The 24,127-nt window shown below is 28.8% G+C and overlaps 2 protein-coding genes across 3 annotated transcripts in view; one reads left to right on the plus strand and one right to left on the minus strand.

Moving 5' to 3' along the window:
* LOC119684144 (205 kDa microtubule-associated protein) overlaps positions 1–6,283 on the plus strand; it is a 47,231-nt gene extending 40,948 nt beyond the window's left edge. The window contains exon 3 of the mRNA XM_038098110.1: positions 4,131–6,283. Within this exon, the coding sequence (XP_037954038.1) occupies positions 4,131–6,167 (2,037 nt within the window). The 3' untranslated portion in view covers positions 6,168–6,283. The remainder of the gene's footprint in view (positions 1–4,130) is intronic.
* Positions 6,284–13,280: 6,997 nt separating this feature from the next.
* Positions 13,281–16,313, minus strand: LOC119681449 (DNA-binding protein modulo). Of its 2 annotated transcripts, none has more exons than XM_038094646.1 (6): positions 16,010–16,313; positions 15,466–15,819; positions 15,364–15,408; positions 14,049–14,609; positions 13,758–13,988; positions 13,281–13,692 (listed from the first exon to the last, which is right to left on the minus strand). In XM_038094646.1, exons 1-6 carry the CDS (start codon positions 16,221–16,223, stop codon positions 13,427–13,429), a joined length of 1,671 nt encoding a protein of 556 aa, XP_037950574.1. In that variant the 5' UTR covers positions 16,224–16,313; the 3' UTR covers positions 13,281–13,426. The 2 variants fall into 2 exon arrangements, with proteins under 2 accessions (XP_037950574.1, XP_037950573.1); XM_038094645.1 differs by having other exon boundaries at positions 15,364–15,411.
* Between the last annotated feature and the right edge of the window lie 7,814 nt (positions 16,314–24,127).

Consider the following 24,127-nt stretch of genomic DNA (forward strand, 5'->3'; position numbering starts at 1 on the left):
GCCTGTCTTCTATGATTTTTAAAGCAATTTTCCCAAACAACATACAAAACTTTCTTACTTACATGCGGCGGCGTCGTCAGCGTGAGTATTAGCTTCTTCAACACCAATCGTTTGCTGCCTGCCTGCCACCAACGTCAACAGCATAACCAAATGAGTTAAGCAAAAATATTTATTTACTCTGTACTTCCATATCCACTTTTTACATATTATATTTAAACTCTACATACTCTCTATACAAACTATATATATTTATAATATAAAAATAAGTAATCTCGATGTCGACCTCCTAGACTCAAACTGTTGCGCTGCTGCCGCCTGCCTGAATGCCTGATTTTGCTTTACGCTTCGCATTTGACTTAGTTGTTATTTGCTTGTCTGTCTGACTATCAGTCTATCTGTGTATCTGTCTTTTTGCTTGCCAACCAGCCTATCTTTGTATTTGTATCTTGTGGTTGAGTAATTATGAACTTTTGCTTCCTCTTCTTTAAATACTTTTACAGCAGCTTAACAACATTCTTCATGGGTTTTCACAACTCTTCTCATCGCCTGGCTTCTACTTCTTCTTTTTTCATTAGGTACGAGTACGAGTATGAGTACGAGTACTCGTATAGCCAGCCCTACTGTGCCTATACAGAATTTTACTTGCTTCTTTTGGAATTGCTTGCCACTTAAACTGTTGCGTACTGCTCGCTAAGTTTACTTATGTCAAGTAATTATTTTTAAAGCACATTTGTCTTTGCCTAACCAAAATACGATATATATAATTCCTTAAATGTCTTCCTCGTCTATTTTTGGGGCGTTTTTATTGTTGCAGTTGTTCCTGTCATTTTTGTTGTTATTTATTTAGCTGGAAAAGTGCTTTATGGTTTTCTGGAAATACTATTATAAATCGTTTATATTGCGTGATCCAATATTTTTTTAAATTTTTTGCTATAGTTTTCATTTGCAAAGTATTATTTTGCATATTGTCTGAAAATATTTGAGAAATGCCTAATAATGTAACCTACTATAAATATTTATTTTTATATTAAAATTTCTTTGACTATATAAAAATTTGAAATTGTTCAAACAATTCAAAAATTTAATTAAATTCATTACCTCTCTCGTTTAATTGTGAACGTGTGGAAATGAATCTTACTTCTGAGTTCAAAATATGAATCACTCAATTACTTATTATAATAAATTTTTATTTATAAATACGAATATTCTGGTAGCCTTCATAAATCTTTAATAAGTTTTGTTAGAAAAAAATTAAATTTTATCGTTATTGTGAAACTGTTGAATCGCATTAGTCAATAAATTTAAGATAAAGAGCATCTTTATGCATATGCAGATATTTTCTTTTTTTTTTTTTTTTTGAAGTGAAATCATTAATTATTTACCATATATACGTCATCCAAATTACTCAGACTTCTTGGAGAAATTTTTGTTAAAAATTTATTCATCCAATCAAAACGATGACATAATTACAAGATTCTATAATATTATTTCAGTTGGTACTTAAAAATTGAGTTAGATTTAATGCTATACTCGATAAGCAAGTCTTATGCAAGATTAAATGGGTTAAATGGTCCTGATGTACTAAGATTTTATAAGAAAATTAAGGAAGTCAAGACGTAGTAGCTTATTCTTTTACAATATTCCCTATTTCATTTACTTACTTTCTTTTACAAATATTCTCTATATTTTTTTTTTCTAACTTGTTTTCAAATATTCCTTATTTCTTCAGGACCTCCTCAAATATTCTCTATTTTTTTTCTATCTTATATATATTTTAAATATTTCTTATGTATTCTATTACTTATATTTTTTCTCTTCCACTTTCGGGTTTGATCACAATGATCCACTAACTGAGTGCCCAGGTTTTATATTGACCCTGAACTTTAGGATAAAAAATTTTATCAGATGGAACTGGCTGGAACTGCTAGCGAAACAGAGTCTTGATCCACTAACTGAGTGCCCAGGTTTTACATTGACCCTGAACTTTAGGATAAAAAATTTTATCAGCTGGAACTGGCTGGAACCGCTAGCGAAACAGAATCTTCAAAATTCAATTAATTTTAATTTCAAATTAAATGTACCGAATCATATGAATCCACTTACTATAACTGAATTACAAAGTGAACCATTGCATCCGCAAATACTGATTGGAATTGCTAGTGTAGAAACTTCAAAGCAAATCAAAGCTTCAGAATATTTGAATCATTGGTTTGTCTGTATACTTTTTTTTTGTGATTAAAATTTCAGGTTCTGGAGCTTTGTCACTGTCACGGCGTCATAACCATGTCATGATTACAGAGTCATGCCCTTAGTATATTGTTCAATGACAATACCTGGACAACAGTGGTGGATAGCCATTAGAAATTAGCACCTTAGATATACTTAGCCTTTCACTTTCTAAAAATAATGATTTGTCAGCTGATACTAAATTGAACCACTTGTAAAACATTCTTCATTGTACCGAACCATATGAATCCACTTACTCAAACTAAATTACAAACCATTGCATTCTAGATCGCTTCGAACTTGTTTCGATTTTGAAGCAAACCAAAGCTTCAGAATATTTGAATCATTGATTTATTTAGTGACTATATTTTTTTTAATTCTAAATTCTATGTAATATTCAATCAATTCCTGTATGAATTACAACAACCAAGTGTTTATAATAACATTAACAACAAAAGTTATTTACAAACTTTTCGATTGTGTTAAGAGAAAGGTGTTCTATTGTAAAAGTATTTTCTGTATCTAAAATTAAATATCCTTATAGCATTGTAATTACTATCTCTTCATCTAATTAAAATGTAACACAATTAATCATAGTTATCATAGATTGTTTCTTATTTTTGTATGGATGAGTTTCTATTCGTAGTTTATAATCGTAGTTTGCTAACTTCTATTGTTCGCATACCAAATTATTTCTCTTCTATTCAATAATAAGTATCTTAATCGATTTAAGATAATTAAAGAACGTATGATGTGTAGATGTTGAGTGGTTCTCTCATGTATAATACTTTTTTTATACTGATTGGTATTTAAGATTGTGGAGTTTAATTGCTTTAATTTAGTTAATTAAGATATAATTTGATTTTTTGTAGCTTTTCATATTGATTCATTTAAATTGCTTCAAATACAATTTATAAGCGAGAACTTTATTTCAAGAAATGAGTTTGATTAGTCATAGAATGAATAAAAAACTTCTTGAAATGCATATTCATGCGAATTATAATTATGAGAAAAAATATAAATATAATTGATTGCTTTATAGTATATAAATTTAATAAAATTAATGTCTATTATTTTCATTTAAATATTATGAGTATATTTTGTTATATTTTATAGTATATAGTATAGTATATAGTATAGTATATATTAGTATTATTGTTTTTTTTTATTTTGTGTATCTTTTTTATTTCGACTCATTAAAAAGTTTGTTTAAGATTGTATTCAAGTTATAATGATATACTAGTTTTATATGTTGTTAGAGCTATCTATCTACAATACATTTTAATAGGCTAGAAGTCTATCAGTCACTCAAAGACATCTCTTCTATTTCTACTTATCAACGTTAAAGTAAGTTGAAGATTGTATTCAGATTATGTTGATATTTGTTTAAGATTGTATCCAAGTTATAATGATATACTAGTGTTATGTGTTGTAAGAGTTATCCATCTACAATACATTTTAATAGACTATAAACCTATCAGTCACTCAAAGACATCTCTTCTATTTCTACTTATCAACGTTAAAGTAAGTTGAAGATTGTATTCAGATTATGATGATATACAAGTCTTATCTATTACAAGACTTGTCCTTCTAAAATTCTGTACATATCTATAATTTAATATTGATAGCTCTTTTCATCACATTCATTAGTTTTTTTTTGTTTTTTGTTTAGGTAATAATGATGTACTCGTCTTATACTCGTATCTTACAAGTCGTATCCATTCACAATCCGTTATATACCTAAAATTTGATGGTATATAACTTTTAATCGCATTCGTTGGGGTTTTTTTATATTGTTTAATAAAATTTATTATTAATATTTTATTGATTTTATAATTATTATGTTTTTATTTACTGCGAATCTATTTAAATATTAATTTTTGGTTTTATTTCATCTATTTTAGTTGGATCAAGTTGCAGAATACGCAACTACCATCAACAATGATATTATTGATTTAACCCAAGAATCTGAAAATAATTTGGAAGAATCTAAATATGAGGAAGAATTGTATCAACAGCAACATCAAGAACTATTACAAAACGAACCAATCGCCTTTGACGAAAAACAGCAACACAACGAAAATTTGTTACAATCTATGGAATATGAGCATGAACATGAACAACAAAATGAGAAACCACAGACATTTGAAAATATACTTTCTACAGATTTAAAAACCGAATTTAATCCATTTGCAGCAGCTGCAGAATTTATCTCAAATGCAGCAACTGAAGCAAGTGAAGTAGCTTCATCTTTCCTAGAAACTTTCACAGCCACTAGTGCAGAAGAAGTTAAAGAAGTTGAAAAAGAACACATTTCAGAACTCGTTACAGAACCCGTTGCAACAGAACCCGTTACGGAACCTATTGTTGAAAACTTAGCAGAACCTGTAATAGAAAAGGCTGAAGAGCCTGTTATAGAAGTAGAAGTTGCTACTGTGACTGAAGAAGTTATCAAAGCAATGACACCCGATTTAGTTGGCTTACAAGAAGAAATCCTTGGTACTACAGACAATTCTTTTGAACCTGAACCGCAAATTGATAATTCAACAATTGCTGATACAACAGCACTTTTAGCAAATTTAGAAATTTCATCTCCAGAACAAATTCCTGCTGATCCAGTGGTGATACCTGATGAAGCACCAATTGTACAGCAACCTTTGGTAGCTGATGTTGTTGCAGATAGTTCAATTGATAAAACTGTTGTTGCTGCAATTGCCGGTGCCGCAGTTGCTGCAACTGCAGCTGTAGTTGCTACAAGTAAAAAGGCTGCAGTTTCTGCAAAGAAGCCGATTGGTAGTATTACATCCAAAGCAACAACCTCAACTAAATCGAAACCAATCGATAAGAAACCTACTGATATAAAGAAACCTTCAACTGCAACTGGTGCTAAAACATCCACACTTTCAGCTACACGACCACGTACTGCTCCAGCTAAGCCCACTACGTCTACCACTGCTGCTGAAAAGAAACCTACGCCAGCAGTTGCACCAAAAACTACATCAATGACTATGACTAAGAGAACTGTAACATCAACAAGTACTGCACCTAAACCAGCACCGAAAACAACAACTACTAGACCAGCATCATCAACACCTGCTACAGCTACTAAAACTGCTATTTCAGCTAGAACAACTACGTCGCGTCCCACTACAGCTTCTACTACAAATCGTAAAGTGAATAGTACTAGTTCCACTGCTACTGGAACAACAACCACTACTGCGAAACCACGTCAATCTCTTGGCAGTGCTACCACTGCAACTAAACCTACGACTCTTGGTCTTAACACAGTAGCACCAAAAACAAAACTTTCACCACGCACTGCTTTGTCCTCGCAAACACGCAATTCTGCTACAGCTGCCGCTAAGAGCCCTGTTAAGCCGCTTACTAATAACGGTCTCGCTGCTAAAACAACAGCTTCTTCCGTACCGGCTACTCGTTCTAAACCAACTACAACCACAACGACAGGTACTACTCGAACTTTTAGTGCACGTCCAGCTCCTAAAACTACTACAACAATAACCACTACTACTACAACTACACGTCGTACTACAACTGGAACTGCTCCTAGCACCAATACTTTAAAAACAACCAGCACTGTATTGCGAAAATCAACACCTTTGAAGAACTTGAGCACCACAACCGGTAAAGTGAATTCGCCCAATAAAAGCTCTCCACTAAAATTAAAAACCAAAGACGTCAATAAAGCTGCTACAACTACACCATCTAAACCAATTGCTATAAAATCCAAAAAGGCTGTTCCCGATACAAAAACCAACGGTGAAGATGCAACAACATTAGTAATAGAATTGAATGGTGTTTCATCCAACCTTGAGAACGGTACACATGAACTAGCTACCAACGGTACATCATCAGATGCGTTTGTCGATGAGCCAAAGCAGCAATCAGTTGTTCAAACGGACCTAATTTCGGGTGACCTTTAAACATGGAAAAAGTTTTCCTTATTAAAAACTATTTAATAATTAAAAAAATTTATGCTTTTTTCAAAACTAACGATATACAAAATTCAGAAATATCCAATACATGTGAAAAAAATGAACATGCATATTACTAATATTATTAATAAATGTAGTAAACGTAGCTGAAAGAATGTAGTAGATCGTATCTTCAAAGTCAAATAACCGTTGAAAAGTTGATAAAAAAAATCTTTTATGTACGAGTGTTTATAAATTAAATCCTTTGTCCGAACAAAAAAAAAAGAAACAAAAATTAAAATAACACGAAAATATCAAATTTTTAATGTAACGATTTTGAGAGAAAGAAAAACATTTTTTTTTCGTTTAAAATTTTGTATTTATTGTATGATTTTATTTCTATGTGTTTGTAAAATTATATTGAAATTTGTTACTGTTAAAAAAAATAAATTTTATTAATGCTATTAGAATTTTGTGAGGTTTTAGTGTGACAATGGCTCATGTAAATTGCTGAATTGCTGAATTGTTGAACTTTTTAAAAATTTAACAAGAAGCGACCTTCAAGCACTAAAGCTGAACAAAAAAACAAGAAAAGAAAAACAAAATAAACGAAAATATGTTGGGTTTTTATTTTAATTTTAATTACTCATGTCTATTTATTTGCTCATTTTCCATATTAATTATTTTTCTTTATATTTTTTAAAGTTTTTAAAAAACATAATTAAAGAAAAACACATAAAAATGATAAAAGAAAAAAAAAGAAAAATCTTAAAAAAAATATAAATTATATATATAAACAATTTGCAGCCAGTAGATTTGGCACTAATATTTACTATTATTATTATACTAAAAATCTAGAGCAAAAAAGAACAAAAAACGAAACTTAAAAAAAAATATCTTTTATACGCGATTACTTAAAAAGAAATACGAAAAAGATAATGAGATGAAGAAAAAACTTTTTTTATTAAACTTTTTGAGCATAGTTTTTCGTAACTGTGCATTTATATATTTTTTGTACTTTATTATTCTGTTCCTGTTTGTGAAAAATGTGAAAAAACTAAGGAAATTAAGAAAAAATGATAAAAACTTATAATGATACAACAGAAAAAAACAAAAAAAAACCACAAAAAATATCAAACTATTTCCAGTGTATTAATTATTATTAATTTATGAAGTACTCTTCAGTTTTGTATTATTTTTAATTTAATTTTTAACAATTAATTTATAATTTTTGAAAAAAACATTTTATTATAAACTTTATACGCAAAAATATTAAAACTAAAAGTAAAAAAATATTTTTTTAATTTGTTTTATTTATTAATTCATTATTTTGATAATTTTTTTTTTCTTTTTGAGTATTTTTCCAATTTTTAATTTTATTCTTCGCAATTTTTTTTCCATTATTTCACACGAATTTACCTTAAAATGCCTTTATCAAAAATTTATGTTATATGCAAAATTATTTAAAATTATATTGCATACTTATTATAAAATAATTTGCCGCATTAGAGCGCCCTTTGCCTTTGCTTTCGTTTGCCTTACCTTTACCTTAAATATCTTTAATTATAATTAATCTTATAAATTAGCTTAACATTAAATTTATATTATAATTAAATTTAAATTTGAACGCATATTGTTAAGAAATTAAAATTAAAATTAAAATTTATATTAAATATTCATTGCTCATAAACAAAAGTAAAAGTAATTAAAGATTCATTCGATTTGCATCACCAAATTTTACATGCCTTGAGACTGAATCATATTTTCATTGTAATTGCTACATTGTAATGTTAATGATTTTATTGGTTTAAATTATTCCAACTCCCTTAAATTATTTATAAAAAAACGGGATACCATTTCACTAAAACAGCCTATTTCAATCCATAACGTACTGCGAATCTGAAGAAAATTCACTCTATAACCACTCTATAAATTCACAATAACCTGTAAAATATCCAATGTGTTCGGATATATTCAATGGATCGTCATCCATATATACCCAAAAAATTATAAATAAAATACGATAAAGAAAATACAATTATTCACGAACCGTTCTTGCTAATAACTCAAATAGATCAAATTGGATTTGCCTCTGTGGTCGCTTTTAGGTGTGACGAACAATCCGCCCGTTCTTGCAACCATTAGTAGTAGTAAACGACGCTATGTATGACTATGTTGGCTATACATCCGATCGCTCTTAGAAGATTAGTAGTAGTTTTGTGTTAACTGTATGTGTGGGTAATGTGGTATTTTAAATTAAAGTTGTATATGTTTTATACTATTAAATAATGAATAGATGATTACTTTTCTAAAGAGTAAAGAGCAATTCATGAGATAAAATGAATTGAAATGGGTTATAACATTAAAAAGTTTATCAATCAGAGAAAATTTAAGGAACGAAGTAAAAATCTTGTCATGATTTGAGATCCTGTCATTTTAACGTGTTCATATATTTTTTCGAATCTGAGTAGCTTATTTGGGGATGAGCATTAACAAGGCAAATCATCTGAAACCTATCATGCAATAGAACAGAAAAGAAATGAAATTGAAAATGAAAGAGTAAAATTAATATGTTCCAAAGAAATGATGGGGCCTGTGAATGGAAGTGCTGGGGAGAAGACAAAAGTAATAGAAATTGAATATAAACTTTGTCCAGGTTTAGGACGCCTACGCTATACTTTTAGTTTCATAAAAAAATATGAATTAACATCTATTAATAGTTATACTTTTAATATCGTATGCTGTATTGTGTTCATATATATATATATATATATCATTTATTACTTTCAAAAGAATTACTCAGAAGTATTTTTGAGCGAATTTCGGTGGTCAATACTCTTAACATTTTAAATTTATATAAAGTATTTTCGCAATTCGAATTTGAAGATTTTTTCTATACTTCTCTTAAGATTTTAAACTTGAGAAAATGAATATTTCGTAAGTTCATTTCTTCCACTTCGGAAATACAATATATTGCTTTTACTTGCTTTTACTTGCTTTTACTCTTATAATCGATATTCTGACTTTTAATTAGTTAGCAAAATGTTTATTATATCTGTTAGGTACTTACAAATAAGTTAAGTTTAGGTTGAAGTGGGTGCCTTGTGCTCAAAGTCCACTTGCGCTTGAATAATGACTCGTTGTGAAACCACGGATTGATATTCACAGGAGTACAAGCTGCACTGAAAGTCACGACTACTCAATTCAAGTAAAAGTAAACTAACCTGACAAGTCTATACACTTTGTCAAACCTCTAATTTTGCAGGATGAAAGCTGTGCCAGAAAAGGGCCTCTAAAGATTTAAAGCTTCTCCTAGCCAATGATGAACACTGACACATGAAGTGAGGTACAATTCCCGCCTTGACCGCAGATCTACAACTATGAAATTAGCTTAGGTCTATCCTATGACTTATAGTCTCATACCATGTCTCTCTAATATACATACAGTGACGCGTCAGCACCGATACCGCAGTGCTGAGCTAGTTATGCCTTAGTTGAAACAGGTACTGGTACGTTTCTTGTTCAGTTTTGATCTGATCAATAGAGGGGTTTTAGTTATACTCAGATACTTTTGTTCCATTGGCAACATGGGCAATATCAGACTTGAGGCAGTTAGATATCTAGTTTTTATATTAATTTCGAGATACTTTTCAATATTCTGATTTTAATTAAGCTCGCAAAATGTCCATCATTCGGTTAGGGTTTAGTATGTTTACTAGTGCTATATTAAGAGATCTATCTCTGTTGTTGATTTATTTAATCTTGCATTATATTAACATTGCATTAACATTACAATTATCGGTGACTATAGGAGTTTCTTCCTCTGAAGAGCTTCCACCTAACCTTAAATTTCAATTGCTTACACTTTCCGCCTCTGGTTTTTATACGTATTTGAACTTAAAAATTAGTTTTGTGTCGAATTTAAAGATAAATAAATAATTATCACCAAAAGTTTGAATTTTTTATATATTTATACAATTTATACAATAACAAAAATATACATAAATAAATTATTGAAATCTATATGAAAATGCATTAAAAAATTTTTTAATTCAAATATAAATGTTTATTAACAAATTAAATAAATAAAATAATATATGATAAAAGAAAAGAAAAAAAAAACAAGCTATTACCAAAATTATATACAAAATATACTTATACGACGATATCAATTTGTGTGAATGTAGCAAAAGCAAAAATATTTCATAAAACAACAACAAAAATAACTAATAAAATAAATAAATGTTAACATAACAAAATTATGACTAAATTTATTTCTTCTTCTTCTTTTAACTGCAAAACTTTCAACTGCTTAATTTACTGTTAAAGCAGCTCAAGAATAACAATAACAACAACAACAGCGACCGGCAATAAAAATATTTATTTAAAAATAATGAAATGGCAAAGTTTGCATACGAAATTACAACAGAATTACAACAAATACACGACGAACGTGTGAGTGCCGAATTCGGTCGAAATGCAAAATTACGCCGCTAAAAGCAAAAAACAAAAAGCAAAAAATGGAAAATGGCAAAGTAAAAACAAAGCAAAAACAAAACAAACGAATACTGTATGACTCATACCGGCAAGAAATTGCGAACGTGAGTAACAATTTTTTTTTGGGTGTTGCCAAATACGTGAAAGCAGCAAAAAAAATTGAGAATTAAATTTAAGACAAGTTTGCGGTCATTTCTACATTGGCACTTCTCTATGCGCATTAGGCTCAGTTGGGTTTTTGCTAAGTCAAGAAAAGAAAATGCTTGGGAAAATATTTTAATATTTTTACTTTATTTAAATTGAAATATAACATTGAGCTAAATTAAGCCAATTTCCTTAATGTAAAAACAAAATTCCAGATTTTAATCATTTGTCTTGATTGATTTTACCAAATTGTGTGTTTAGTGAGGTTATAATTGGTATGGATAAGAAACCAGAAAGGGGTGGCTTCATATTATATTGGGCCACAACTATTCTGCGGTCCTTCATGAAGCTTTTTCAAACTTAAAATTAATGAGTGGCTAAAAAGACCAGTTTAGACTGATTGAGTTAACACAATTGCCTGCAAAAAAGCTAAAGAATTCATGCCGTATCGATCAAAAGCCAGAACTAGGGAGCTACTTATGCTTCACAGAAATGGCATCCGACTTGTCACAGGGTCTCTCAGTGAGCATTGCGGAGTTGAAAAGCATCTATCGAACCTAGGTATTACTAGAAACGATATCTGCAGACTTTGTTGCGAAGAAGATGAAACAGCGGAACACATTTTGTGTCACTGTGATAGTCTCGCCAGACTCAGAATTCGGTACTTATCCTGCTATCTGCCTATCTACTTATAAAGGAATTAGGCAACGTCTCTTCAAAGGACATAATGGTGTTCTTAAGTGTTACTCATCTACGGAACTAAAGTAAGTATGTCACAATAATCCTCAAAGAATGCAATGACATGTTAACAAGTTCCCAACCTGTTTTAAAATCTAATTTAATGGATAAGAAGGTAATCGTAAACACTTGCCACACTTTTTAGTATAGTTAAATCCAATAAATCCACTAACTATGTTGGCCTTAAGGATGTTGTTGGTTAATTTAGGCCACAATTTGTTAATATAAGTTAAATCCACTTACTATGTTGGACTTAATATTGTGTTGTTGATAAAAAAAAAGGATGTAGTCTACAAATACTTAGGTTGTTCTTTCTAGTAATGTTAAGAACAATAGTAATGTTGGATTTTGTTTGTAGTCGATATAGATAAGAATGTAGTCCAGAAATCTTTAGACCCCATTTTTAAGTCTACTGAAACCTATTAATTATGTTGAATTTAAGATCATAGTTGATACGGATTGCACACACACAATGCAGTGCTATTACTAATGTTTGACTAAAGATCCTTAATTGGTAATGATAAGAATGTATTTCAAAAACACGGACTACATTTTTTAGTATAGTTAAACCTATTAATTATGTTGGATTTGAGATTGTAGTTGTTGATATGGATAACAATGTAGTCGACAAATACTTTGGCCGCACTTTCTAGTACTCATATAATAAACCTAATAACTAAGCTAGACTTATGGTTATAGTTAATAAATAATAACAGTGCAGGTTACAAACACTTAGACCACACTTACCAGTAATAATTGCTAAAGATGCAACAGCGAAGAAGGTATTTACAGTGGTAGTTGGAGAAAAAAGCATATATGTAGACCGTGTCTCGGTTTAAAGAAAAAAAATAATGTAAGCACCCAGAACAGGATACACTAATCTAACTCGAACTTCTTAGTTGCTTTAGTAAAGCTGAGAATATTGGGTAGCGGTTCTATAAGCTTTGACACTTAGAGTGTGAGGGTTTTTTAGTCCGGTATGACCAACTCTGAGATTGGATTGTGTTTCAGAAGAACTATTAGTATAAGTAAAACTATTAGTATTAGCTGCTTTTTATAAAATAACCAAATAAAATTTTTTATTTTAAAACAGAAATAAATCAAGTCACTCAGTCAATTGATCTACGAATTTAAAAGAAATTTGAAGCACCCAAAACAGAATAGGCTACTCTAACTTGAATTTTTTAGTTTCATTAAATTAATCTGAGAATATCGGGTAGACAGAGAGAGAGAGAGAGAGAGAGAGAAAAATAGAGAGAGAGAGAGAAAAAATAGAGAGCGAGAGAGAAAAATAGAGAGAGCGAGAGTGAAAAATAGAGAGAGCGAAAGAGAAAAAAATAGAGAGAGCATGAGGAATGTACATGCAGAGGACATTATAACCTACCAATCTCAATCTAGTTTATGCAAATGATGAGCAATAACAGCCAAAGTTCGCTGTGTTGCTCATATCGTATAGACATGATTGGCATATTGGTTCTATGATGACACCCATTGTGATCATATGGTACCAAATTGTGTTTTAAGCTGTGCTGAGATCGATTAGCACCCTTTCATATTTCACTGTTTTAAAAATTGAATTAATGTTTATTTTATACAGTCATTATTGTTATGAATTATATTATGTCCTTACAAATTACAAAAATGTTTTCATTGTAGTTCAGTAATTAAACAAATTCTATTTTTGTTATGCTACATTATTAAATATCATTTAAAGGGCAAATAAGGCAAATAGTTTTAAGATACATGTAATATTTTATTGTTTTTTATATACCCTAAAGAAATATTCTTTAAGGTTGAATATTAATATTAATTTATAATTTTTCATTGCGTGTCGTAATTTTGAATGCGACTTAAATGTAGAAATAATAATAAAAATAATCTGTCCAGTTCTAATGCTTCTTAAACTTCTTCGGATTCTGTTTAACTTTATGTGGCATTGATCTTTTTCGGTTTTGTGCCAGTAAAATTTGTTTTTTTGCTGAAAATGGTTCGATAAAAATAGGCCTTCCCTTTAGTTTTGCTTCATTTAGCAAAAATGATTTGCAATAGCCGTCTTCATTTTCGAACTTAATATTAGCGAACCCAGACTTTAAATAAATTCCTTTAATTTCACCACTAGAAGAGAATAAGCTGCGTAAATCATCTTCAGTTGTATCTGCGGAAGATTAATATTTATATGTATTAAATGTAAACATTAATAGATAAATATTTTTATATTACTTTGAGCAAGGTTTGTTACATAAATTTGTGTGTTCCTTGGTGCTTTATGGTATTGTTCTAACACAATTTCTATTCCATTTTTTGTCGTACCATTAAGTTTAAGTCCAGCTTTTAGACTGTCTTCTGACTTCAATATAATAAAAGCTAAAACTTTTTTTTTTCCACATACGTGAATTTTTTCGATGTCACATTTGGAGAATATTGCTTTAAGTTTGTCTTCCTCCACAGTTTCTAAATAAGAAAAAAAAAGTTAAGTATGATTCAATCAATTCAAAAATATATTAAACTTACGAAGATCGTTTTTATTGATGAGAACCAATGTACGATTTTCTGGTATATCTAATTGATTTGAACCGTCATTTATAAAGACACCAAGAATTTTACCATTCAATTTGGAATTATTCAATTTCAAAGCTTCTACAGCTTCAGAACGGTCCGAAAATATTATAAAAGCATATGAGTAGATTTTAACTTTTTTCAAAGTTAACTTTTCAATTTTACCACAACCTTCGAAATGGGCTTGGAGTTGTTCCTCGCTAGTATTGATGCTGATATTTTTAACATATATTGTACGATCTTTGCTATCCTCAAATCCTTTATGTTTGCTTGGGACATTTTGCACTTTTTCACCTTTTTTGTCTGTTTTATCTTTCTTGACTTTTTTTACTTGTTTCATCTCAACTTTAAGTTTGTTGCCTTTAATCTCTGCTTTATTATTTGCAGCTAAAGCGGCTGTGGCCTCATCTGGAGACGAATATGCAATAAAGGCAGTGGTGCCATTTGCTGCACGAAAGATGGTTTCTATTTTACCATATTTACCCAAAGCTTGCATGAAGTCAATTTCTTTACATTCTAAAAATACATTTTATAAATTATATTATGAAAGAAAATGTATATATTTTATTAAGATTATTAATAGTATTTTAAGATTATTTATTAAAAATTGAGAAATATGTGAGAGAAAAGAAAAATATATTAAACGTTTTAATGTGAAGTTCATTAACATAAAAAAAAATTTAAAACTATTTAAACTATCTTTGACCTAACTCAAAAGATATAAAAGATTTGACGTCAGAAGGGAAAAATAATGTTTTATATATAATGTTTTGATTTGAAACTACAGAAATAATATCAAATCAGCATTCTTAAGAAAATTTCAACTTATGGAGTATATCAGCACTCTTTATAGAAGGAACTACTTCCTTCTATATCAGCTGTATTATCATTTTTTTGATATTTCATTGTGTTTATTCATCGAGAGCATCCTCAGTGTTACAGCTCGTGGTGAGCTTTTTAGCTGCATCAACCAGCTTCCTCCATTCTGATTTTTCTGCAAACATTTTTCTGCAAACATTGTTTTTAAGCCTAACTTTTAACGAAAATATAGAAGTCTCTATATAAGAAATTGAATTTAACCCGTGATCATATATAGAAGTATTCAAAAATATAATTCAGTAAACAATATCTCACATGTATTTACTATAAAAAGAACTAAATATTTTTAAAGTGCATACTTAAAAAATGAATATGGATCGGTATAAAATTAAGAATAATAAATTATTTCCGTATTATAACGAATAGAAAACTTTTATTAAAAAAAACTTACTTTCTGGCAAATTTTTCACAACAATAACTTGCTCATCAGGTGTATCTGCTAAAATAAGCAAATTAGTTTTTAAATATTAAACAAATTAATAAAATAACTTACCACTTGATATAGGATTTTTACTAATTTTCGGAATACCTCCCTTAGCTTTTTCATCGGATTTAGCCTTTTTAGAAATTGGTAATTCAACAGGTGCTTCATCATCAGAATCAGCATCATCTTCTTCTTCATCCTCTCCCTCTTCATCATCATCTTCATCACTTTCTGCATCTTCAGCTTCAATTAAACTACTCATTTTTGCATCTTCTACTTCAGCATCCTCTTCTTCTTCTTCATCGTCATCGTCATCATCATCATCCTCGTCATCATCATCCTCATCATCATCTTCCTCATCATCATCTTCTCCTGCAAGATCAAGGTCTTCGCTGTCTTCACCGGTATTGACATCATCCTGAACTAAAATTAATAAATATTTTTTAATAACACGTGATATTTTAAATAAAAATGTATCGATTAATGAAATTAAGACAATATTTACACATTGCACAACACGTGGAAAAAAAACATTTTTCATATTATATATTTTTTACTTAAATTGAACAAATATTGTATATTTCGATATTAAATATATATATTTAATGCTTACATTGTTCAACTTCAGCACCAGAATCTTCATCCTCTTCGTCATCTTCTTCTTCCTCTACAACTTTTTTCGGTGGCGGGACTTTGCTGGGCTGCTTTCCTAGTTTTTTTGCAGGTTTTCCAGCAACTTTATTTGGCTTAATTTGTTGCTTTAGTTTATTTTTTTGTACACCGTTTGATTTTGGTGCACTTTTCACTACAGCGTTCTTTTGTTTCATTTTTAATATATTATTTTTTTAAATATATACAGACAATTCTAAACAAAACACGCGTCCAACTCAAACGTTGTGAACAAGAGAAAAAAATTATTGCTTGAGAAACACGTGCTTGTCAAATTTAGTACATAGTGAATACCGGCTTGACATTTTAATGAGCTATTTTTGTGTAATTGCACAAAATAAATGTAAATATACTTATGTAAATCTTCACAAATAATTACAAAAAAATATAAGTTCAAGCATTAGTTATTTATACATAATTTATATTATTAATTTTATAAATAAATTTATATATTATACAATTTAAAATAAATAATTATTTTACGAGCAATAATTGTATTTTACACATTTAAACCATAATAGTGCATTTTCCAACACTGCAGTAGATTGTGGTGCTACCATTTGAATAACAATATTTCATTAAATAAAAATTTAACACATTTATTATCTCCTTTATTTTTTTATTAGCTTTTAAATTTTTTATTTCAGTCAAATATTGTGACGTTATTGAAATAAATTCCATTAATTATAATTAATATAGCTGGAATGAGTTTCATTAATATAAATGGGTTTGTTGTAATATTTTTTTGACTTATTTTATATTTACTTAAATAGAATATAAATCTAACAAGATTGTTTTTTAATTCTTTAAAATATTTGTATAGCGAAATGTTATAAAACATTTAATTTAATTTAAAATTTTTGTTATATTTTTCGTTTGACTATTCGCTAATGTCATTACCGTAGTGTAAACACTTAAATATAATTTTGCAAATATCAATTCACACAGCAAATGTAATTAAAATTTTGATTGTAGTTTGCTCTTTTGGTTCGGTGTGCACAAAATCTGTTCACATGGTGAATCTAAATTTAGTTTCTATATTTGTTCTTGTAATTCCACACGTAAATTTAAATCCGGAACTTGCAGCAACATATTGTTTTGTTTTTTTATAGTTTATGAGAATTTAACTATCACAAATCAATTATAGTATTATAAATTTAATTTCAACTTGATTTTGTAGATATTATAATTCGCACGTAATTTTAGTTATCGGATTTTTGTGTAAAATTGATTAATAATATTATAAGTGTAAATAACACTTAAATTAATAGATATGTGTGCTGTGAGAGTAGGTCACAACCCATGTTCGATAGTTGTGAATTTTAAAAAAATGAATGACTGACTTTCTGTATGACCTAAGACGGCAGCTTGCAAGGAATCATATAAATAAACCAATGAATTCTTATATAATTTTACAGTTTATGTAATTTTTTGTCTATTGTTAAGGGCAGCATGGAATTTATAACTTAGAGCTAGTGTACGCTAGCCAGATACGATAACCAATACGATAATCGAAAAAATAGTAGGTACCGCTTGCTATCCATAACGGTATAGTGATATGATAGCTAATATTAATTGAGTTTTAATAATGAATTCCTTCGAAAAAGACATTGTTATGACTAAGTATTTCCAATTTTTGTGTAATAAAATATTTCATTTAAAAATGTTTCTTACGATAAATCGGTCAGCAAACAAACAGAATGTTTTGCTTAAAGTAAAATAAAGCTAATATGAAAAAGATAAAATAGACTTCATTTATCGTATTGAATATATTGTTTTCATAGAATCCAGAACGATATAGTGTGTTTCGTCCCTGTTCTATATCGTTCCATTTATCTTATAGTACATTCACACTGTCTCATTAAGGCGGTTTGTCATTTATATCAATGAGGAAATGATCACATTATAATGAGCTTATTTATACAGCTGATAGAACTTCTATAAACTTTTATAAATTTCACTTAATAATATATCACATAAAAAAATTATATATATAATTAATATATCAAATTATTTATATACAATTTTTATATCAATTACATATTTAATTAATAAAAAAAACAGATTTTATTAAATACTGTTTTTCTCAGTGACTTTATTTACAGCTCAGTTGATGTGTGTTCACATATTTTATATGAAATATATGACAAATATTACAACTCTTGGTAATTTCCCTTGTGGGAAATTTATTTTTAAGTGTTGCATTAGACAATTTCCTCCTTAAATGAATTGATTTATTGATAATGAGCTCATTTATATGGAAAATTTCTGTATGGTACATCATCTTCATTATTAGTTATAATGAACAAAACCGTTTATATGAGACGGTATGTTCCTAATGTTTACTGCGCCTTGTATCGTATATTAAAGATGCTGTAAAATAGTGTGCGGCAATGTCGTTTGAGTTCTAATGCTATAGAATGTAGGATGTTATTTAAATTGTCTGTAAAGACAGACAATTGTTTTTCACCTTGTAAATATTGATAATCAATAGTTTAAATTGTTTTAACTTTTCACGTAACTATGGCTTTATTTTATTCTTTGAAAGGTGTTAATATTTTTTTTCAGCCGATATTCAAAAAAATAAAATTAACCTACATACATATATTTATTTAACATTTTTTTATTTATTATAATAATTGTGTAATGCTTTAATATAAAATTATAAAATTTTTATTATAAATTGAATATATCAAGTATGTGTATATGTACTACTGCACTAATTTTTTAAATAAGTACAATATGATAATAAAAACTAATATAATATAATATATTATTTTATTTTCGTATTTAAGTCTAATCTGATCTTATGTCTTAAAATCTAATACTATATTACCAGCAGAAGATAGATAAAATAGTAACTCATCGAAAAAAAGTATTAAATATGAAAAAAATAAAACGTCTGTTCCACGAGCTACTCGTAGTAAAATTCAAGTAAAACACAAGTAAAATGCAAACTGAGAGCGAATAGTACCAAATTACGCTCTTTACACTGATTTTCATGGAATAGCTAGTGTCACACAAATAAACAATATAAAATTTTAAATTCCATAAATTCCACAGCTGATTCAAGCATCAACACAAATTTTACTTGAAGCAAATGTAGGAGTAAAGTCTGTGTAGCATTTTCAAATTTCGACAGGGATGTTACACTTTTCAGATACTCTCATTTACTCGAAAATTTGCTGGTAGAACGTACTTGTGATAAACAGTGTTACCAAAGACTATTCAATACATAGACTCGTTATGACTCAATTTTAAATTTTGCATCTTTATGATGCGAAAAGGGTTGGGGTGTCAAAGCATTTCATAGTCAACGAGTGTAAAGAAATTTGAATTGTTTTCGAGTCATTTTGTGCGCTCTGAACCATAGTTGTTGGTATTTTTATGCACAAACGTGCATTTAACGAGAGAGAAATGAAGAAGAGCAACATATGAGAATATCAAAACAATAAATGTTTGCCAAAATACCAAAAACTGAAGTTTTGTTTTTTTTGGTTGGTTTTCAATGCATTTGATTTCATTCATTTTAGAATTTTTTGTGAAACCTAAATTTCTTCTTTGTATAGAAGTAAACACCACTGCATTATTTTGTAAATTAGTATAATTTGTTTAAACTTTTATGAAATTTTAGTGAAATTGAGATTTTTTAACTACTAATTGAAATATCATTTTTTATATATATTTAAGCTTAGAATATTGTTATCTACAACCATGTTTAATTTTTAAAAGTAAAATTTTAGAAGTAATATTTTGCAAAAATCATATTTTTATCGCTTTTTTCTCTTCTATCTGCGACACCCAAAAAATGTATCCAAGTTTTTCTATAAAATTTTGCCTACTAATAGCCAAACGTTAAAGGTTCACTAAAATTTGTTGTTCCCACTCTATGTTTTATATTTATTTCAGATCTCAGAAAGTACTGAATAATTATGCAAAATATAACCTTCAATAAATCTCTTAACTTTTAACAATAAATTCAATAAGTAGTAATATAAAGACATTTCTTATATTTATAATTATATATATTATAATTCTGTTAAAAAACTACGTAGCTACCATGCATTATTATATTCAGGCGCACGCCCTTCAGTATGACCGAGTTCTTTAATATTGTATGCATAGCTGATTTGTTATAATTCTAAATCTGCGTATTGTTTTCGCAATAGGAAAGCAATAAAAAGAACGGACGACTATGATAATATAAGTGCATACTACCTGATCTTGTTGCATTATCGAGCAGCCCGCTAGTCCTTCTTTTATTGCGGTTTTGTTTTTAATTTTAACTATTTATTGTTATTTTTCAATAAGTTATTTTATTTTATTGCTTATAATTTACTGTTAAGATTTTTCAAAAACAACTTATCTAGGTAAAAAATTGTACCATATATAAATGGTGACTTATAATTTATAAATTTAGTTATTAATATCATATGTGCTAAGTAAAAAGTGAAAAAACGTCGGCAATTTAATTATTAAAAGTGTTTAAATTTAATGAACTTGTGAAGTCTATTTCAAATTTATAAATTGTTAGTTATTGCATAAAACTCAATTATTAATAGTGATTTAATTGTTAAGTGTTATAATTTAATATATTTGTTGAGACTTTTTCAAATTTATAAATTGTAAGTATTGCAAAAAATTTAATTCAAGTAGTTGCAATGGAAAGAAATCTAAACAAATTATCATTTAAACGGTGCTCCATTAATGGATGCAGAAAATCAAAAAAAGAAGATAACGAGTTGAGGTTGTTCCGGTTCCCATCAATTGATTCTGTAATGGGCCAGATTTGGAGGGAAAAATGTGGTTTTATTGCAGAAAATCCGAGAAAGAGACTTTTTATATGCAGTAGGCATTTTGTGGACAGCGATATCGGCACAAAATTTTTAAAAAAAGGAGCAATACCCGTATATCATTTATGTACTGATAGTGTTTTGTCGGATGAAATCATTTTTGATGAAAATACTTCAGAAATGAGTTTAAAAGTTGACACTGAATCGTTATGTACCAACTGTGGAAAACACATACGATTGTCGGACTTTTATAGGAGAAAGTATAATGCTTTGCAAAGGAAATTTAAGGCATTACAACAATGCCGTTCGCAAAATAAAACAAAACGAAATACTAGAAAAAATGTTGTGAGCGCAATTGAATCTTTAGAAACAGTAAATAAGGATGTGAAGTTATTCTGCAAGCTTTTATTAAGCGATCAGCCCAAGGAATACACTAGAGATGTAAGAAGGCTAGTACAAAATATATATTACATTTCAAGGCCTGTATACCAATTTTTCAGAAGTACTCTTAAATTTAATTTACCGCACGAATCTACATTGAGAAGATGGATGCCTATAAAGTCACTTCAGCCAGGTTTTATTAATAATGGCTTTTATTTATTAAAACAAAAATGTTTAAAGCTCACGCAAACGGAAAAAGATTCAATTATTTTATTGGTTGACGAAATGTCAATTAAACGAGAATTGCGGTATAATGAACCTTTAGATCTAATTGATGGCGTTGAAGATAATGGATACTTTAGATCTCCCAAATTAGCAAAAGAAGTTTGTGTTTTCGTAATAAAGAGCATTTTCTCTAATTGGAGATTAGTTCTTAATTATTTTGTATCTGAAAATGGATTAAATGGAGAAACTCTAGCAAATATAGTACTAGACAACATTAATATTTTAACAAGCTTAGGATTGACAGTTAGAGCACTTATTTGTGATCAAGGGCCTTCGAACAGGAAATGTTTTTCCTTACTAGAGATTACAAGAGATAAACCTTTTATAGTTCACAATGATAGAAAAATCTATTTTATGTTTGATTTCCCTCATTTGATGAAATCTTTAAGGAATAGGGTAATGGAAAACGATTTGCAAACGCCAGATGGAACTGTTAGCTTTAAAGTAATACGTGAAATGTATGACAAGGAAAACCATAATATGACAAAAATGTGTCCGAAGCTTACAAGGCAGCATGTATATCCGTCCTCGTTTGAAAAGATGAGGGTCAAAACTGCAACACAGGTTTTTAGTCATACTGTGCAAGCCGCAATTAGAGCTTTTGCAGAAAGCGTAGGATTCAAAAAAGTTTCAAGCGAAGTTGCTATATCTACTGCCAATTTTATTGCAAAAATGGACAAAATTTTTGATTGCATGAATAGTGGAACACTTTATGCGGATAATTCTTATCGATCAGCTATACAGATTGGTAATACGCCTTATAATTATTTGAAGGCATTCGTAGATTATTTGAAAAACACCTCTTTTCCACATAAAAGAGTTCATTTTATTGATGGTATGATAATATCAATAAATGCTGTAATAACCTTGTCTAATGAAGTTTTGCAAAAAGACACATTTTTTCTAAGAACTAAAACCCTAAATCAGGATCGAATAGAAAACTTTTTCCAATTAGTTAGACAAAAGGGTGGAAATAATAGAAATCCTTCAGTTGCTGAAATAAATCACAATTTGGCACATTTAATGTTCGCTCAAATTCGTCCCTTATCTTCATCAGGTAACTGCGAAATTGATACAGACGTAGTAACCGGAGATGGCAACCTAGATAATGTTGATAATGCTTTCGAAGAAGAGGCCATAGAAGAACTTACTGACGAAGAAAATATTAGTGCTACTATACTAATTAACTCGTTACAAGAACCAGTATTTGATGATTCTAATGTAATATTTGAAGATTTGGGTTTGGATACAATAATTAATGTGGAATGGTTGTCAACTAGATATTTTGTTGGCTACGTTGCCCATAAAATGTTGCCAAAAATTAATTGTGAATTGTGCAATTCAAATATTTTAAAAGAAAATGAAATCCTTACAGCTCCAAGTGAGCTATTTATTCACTATAAAAATTATGAATCACATTCAGATTTTGGAAGTTTGAAGGCACCCTCAAGCAGATTTTTTGAAGTTTGTAAAATTCATATTGAAATATTTGAAAAAGTGTTTAAAAATATGCCGCATGCTGTCCAAATAAAAGCACTTATAACCGAACAAGCTAAAACTAAAACTCCCGACTGGTTTACAGAACCTTGTTTAAATCATCGACTTCAGCTTCACAACTTTCTTATTACTGTACTCCTTCGGAAGCATTGTTTATGGTATGTTGAGAAGAAGAAGTCAAGTATCGCGCATTAAATATATATAGTTTGTCAACATTGTGTTTGCAAAAGGAACAAATGTTACAAATGTTTATTAAAAGTTTGCAAATAAATTAAATATCTTTTAAACATTTAATTTTTTTTTTTTAATTTTTGATTTATATACCAATTTTTTTTAAATCTTAAATATTGTTTACTTTATTCTCTAAGTTATATAACTTTCTATTATATTTTATATTGACAACTAAAGTTTTAAATTTTATATTTATTGTAAAAGATTTAATTTCTATTTATAATTTCATTTAAGCTTAAATCCAGTTTTTTGTGTTTTTGTTTTTTTGTAGTTTAGTTCTGTTGCATTATATTATATTATTTAATTTTGCACATTATTTAATATTATGTTTTATTATAAATTCAATATAATAAAATCAACTTTTGATTTTTTCATAATTCTACTATTCATGCTTTTATTTTTTTAATTTGTCTTTACGCCATTTAATAGGCTATTATTTGCTGCTAAAATTTCAGTGTGCTATTTAAGTGGCATTAGTGCATTCTCCAAATATGCAAAAACAAAAACTTCTTGTCTATTTCTACTATGAGTTATTCAAAATTAACACAAATACCGCATTTGAAATCATATGTTTACTATTACCATGTATGCCTTCATATTCTCTTTACTTCATATTTTCTCAGTAATGCCGCTCTGAGAATTTGAGTGAAAAATTGAGTCTAAAAAGGGTCTACCAGTAGACCCGCAGTGTGTTCAGCAAATTTGTTCCTGATGCACACTCTATGTATTAAATACTCATTGGTGTTACTTAAAGTAACTACGACATCTAATATAAAAAAATAAAAAAAAAATATAACATAAAAAAATAAAAAGGTAAAAGTATAAAAATAAAAAACAAATTAACAAAGTAAAAAAAAAGAAGGATAAAAAAAATA

Source organism: Teleopsis dalmanni, chromosome 2 (genome assembly GCF_002237135.1).
Source record: "Teleopsis dalmanni isolate 2A chromosome 2, ASM223713v2, whole genome shotgun sequence".
Classification (NCBI taxonomy): Eukaryota; Metazoa; Arthropoda; class Insecta; order Diptera; family Diopsidae; genus Teleopsis; species Teleopsis dalmanni.

Coding starts and splice junctions, on each gene's coding strand:
- LOC119681449 (XM_038094645.1), bottom strand. CDS start 16,223: ATGAAACAAAAGAACGCTGTAGTGAAAAGTGCACCAAAATCAAACGGT. Junction 14,610..15,363: donor TGTGAAAAATTTGCCAGAAA/GTAAGTTTTTTT, acceptor ATGTATTTTTAG/AATGTAAAGAAATTGACTTC. Junction 13,989..14,048: donor CATCAATAAAAACGATCTTC/GTAAGTTTAATA, acceptor TTTCTTATTTAG/AAACTGTGGAGGAAGACAAA.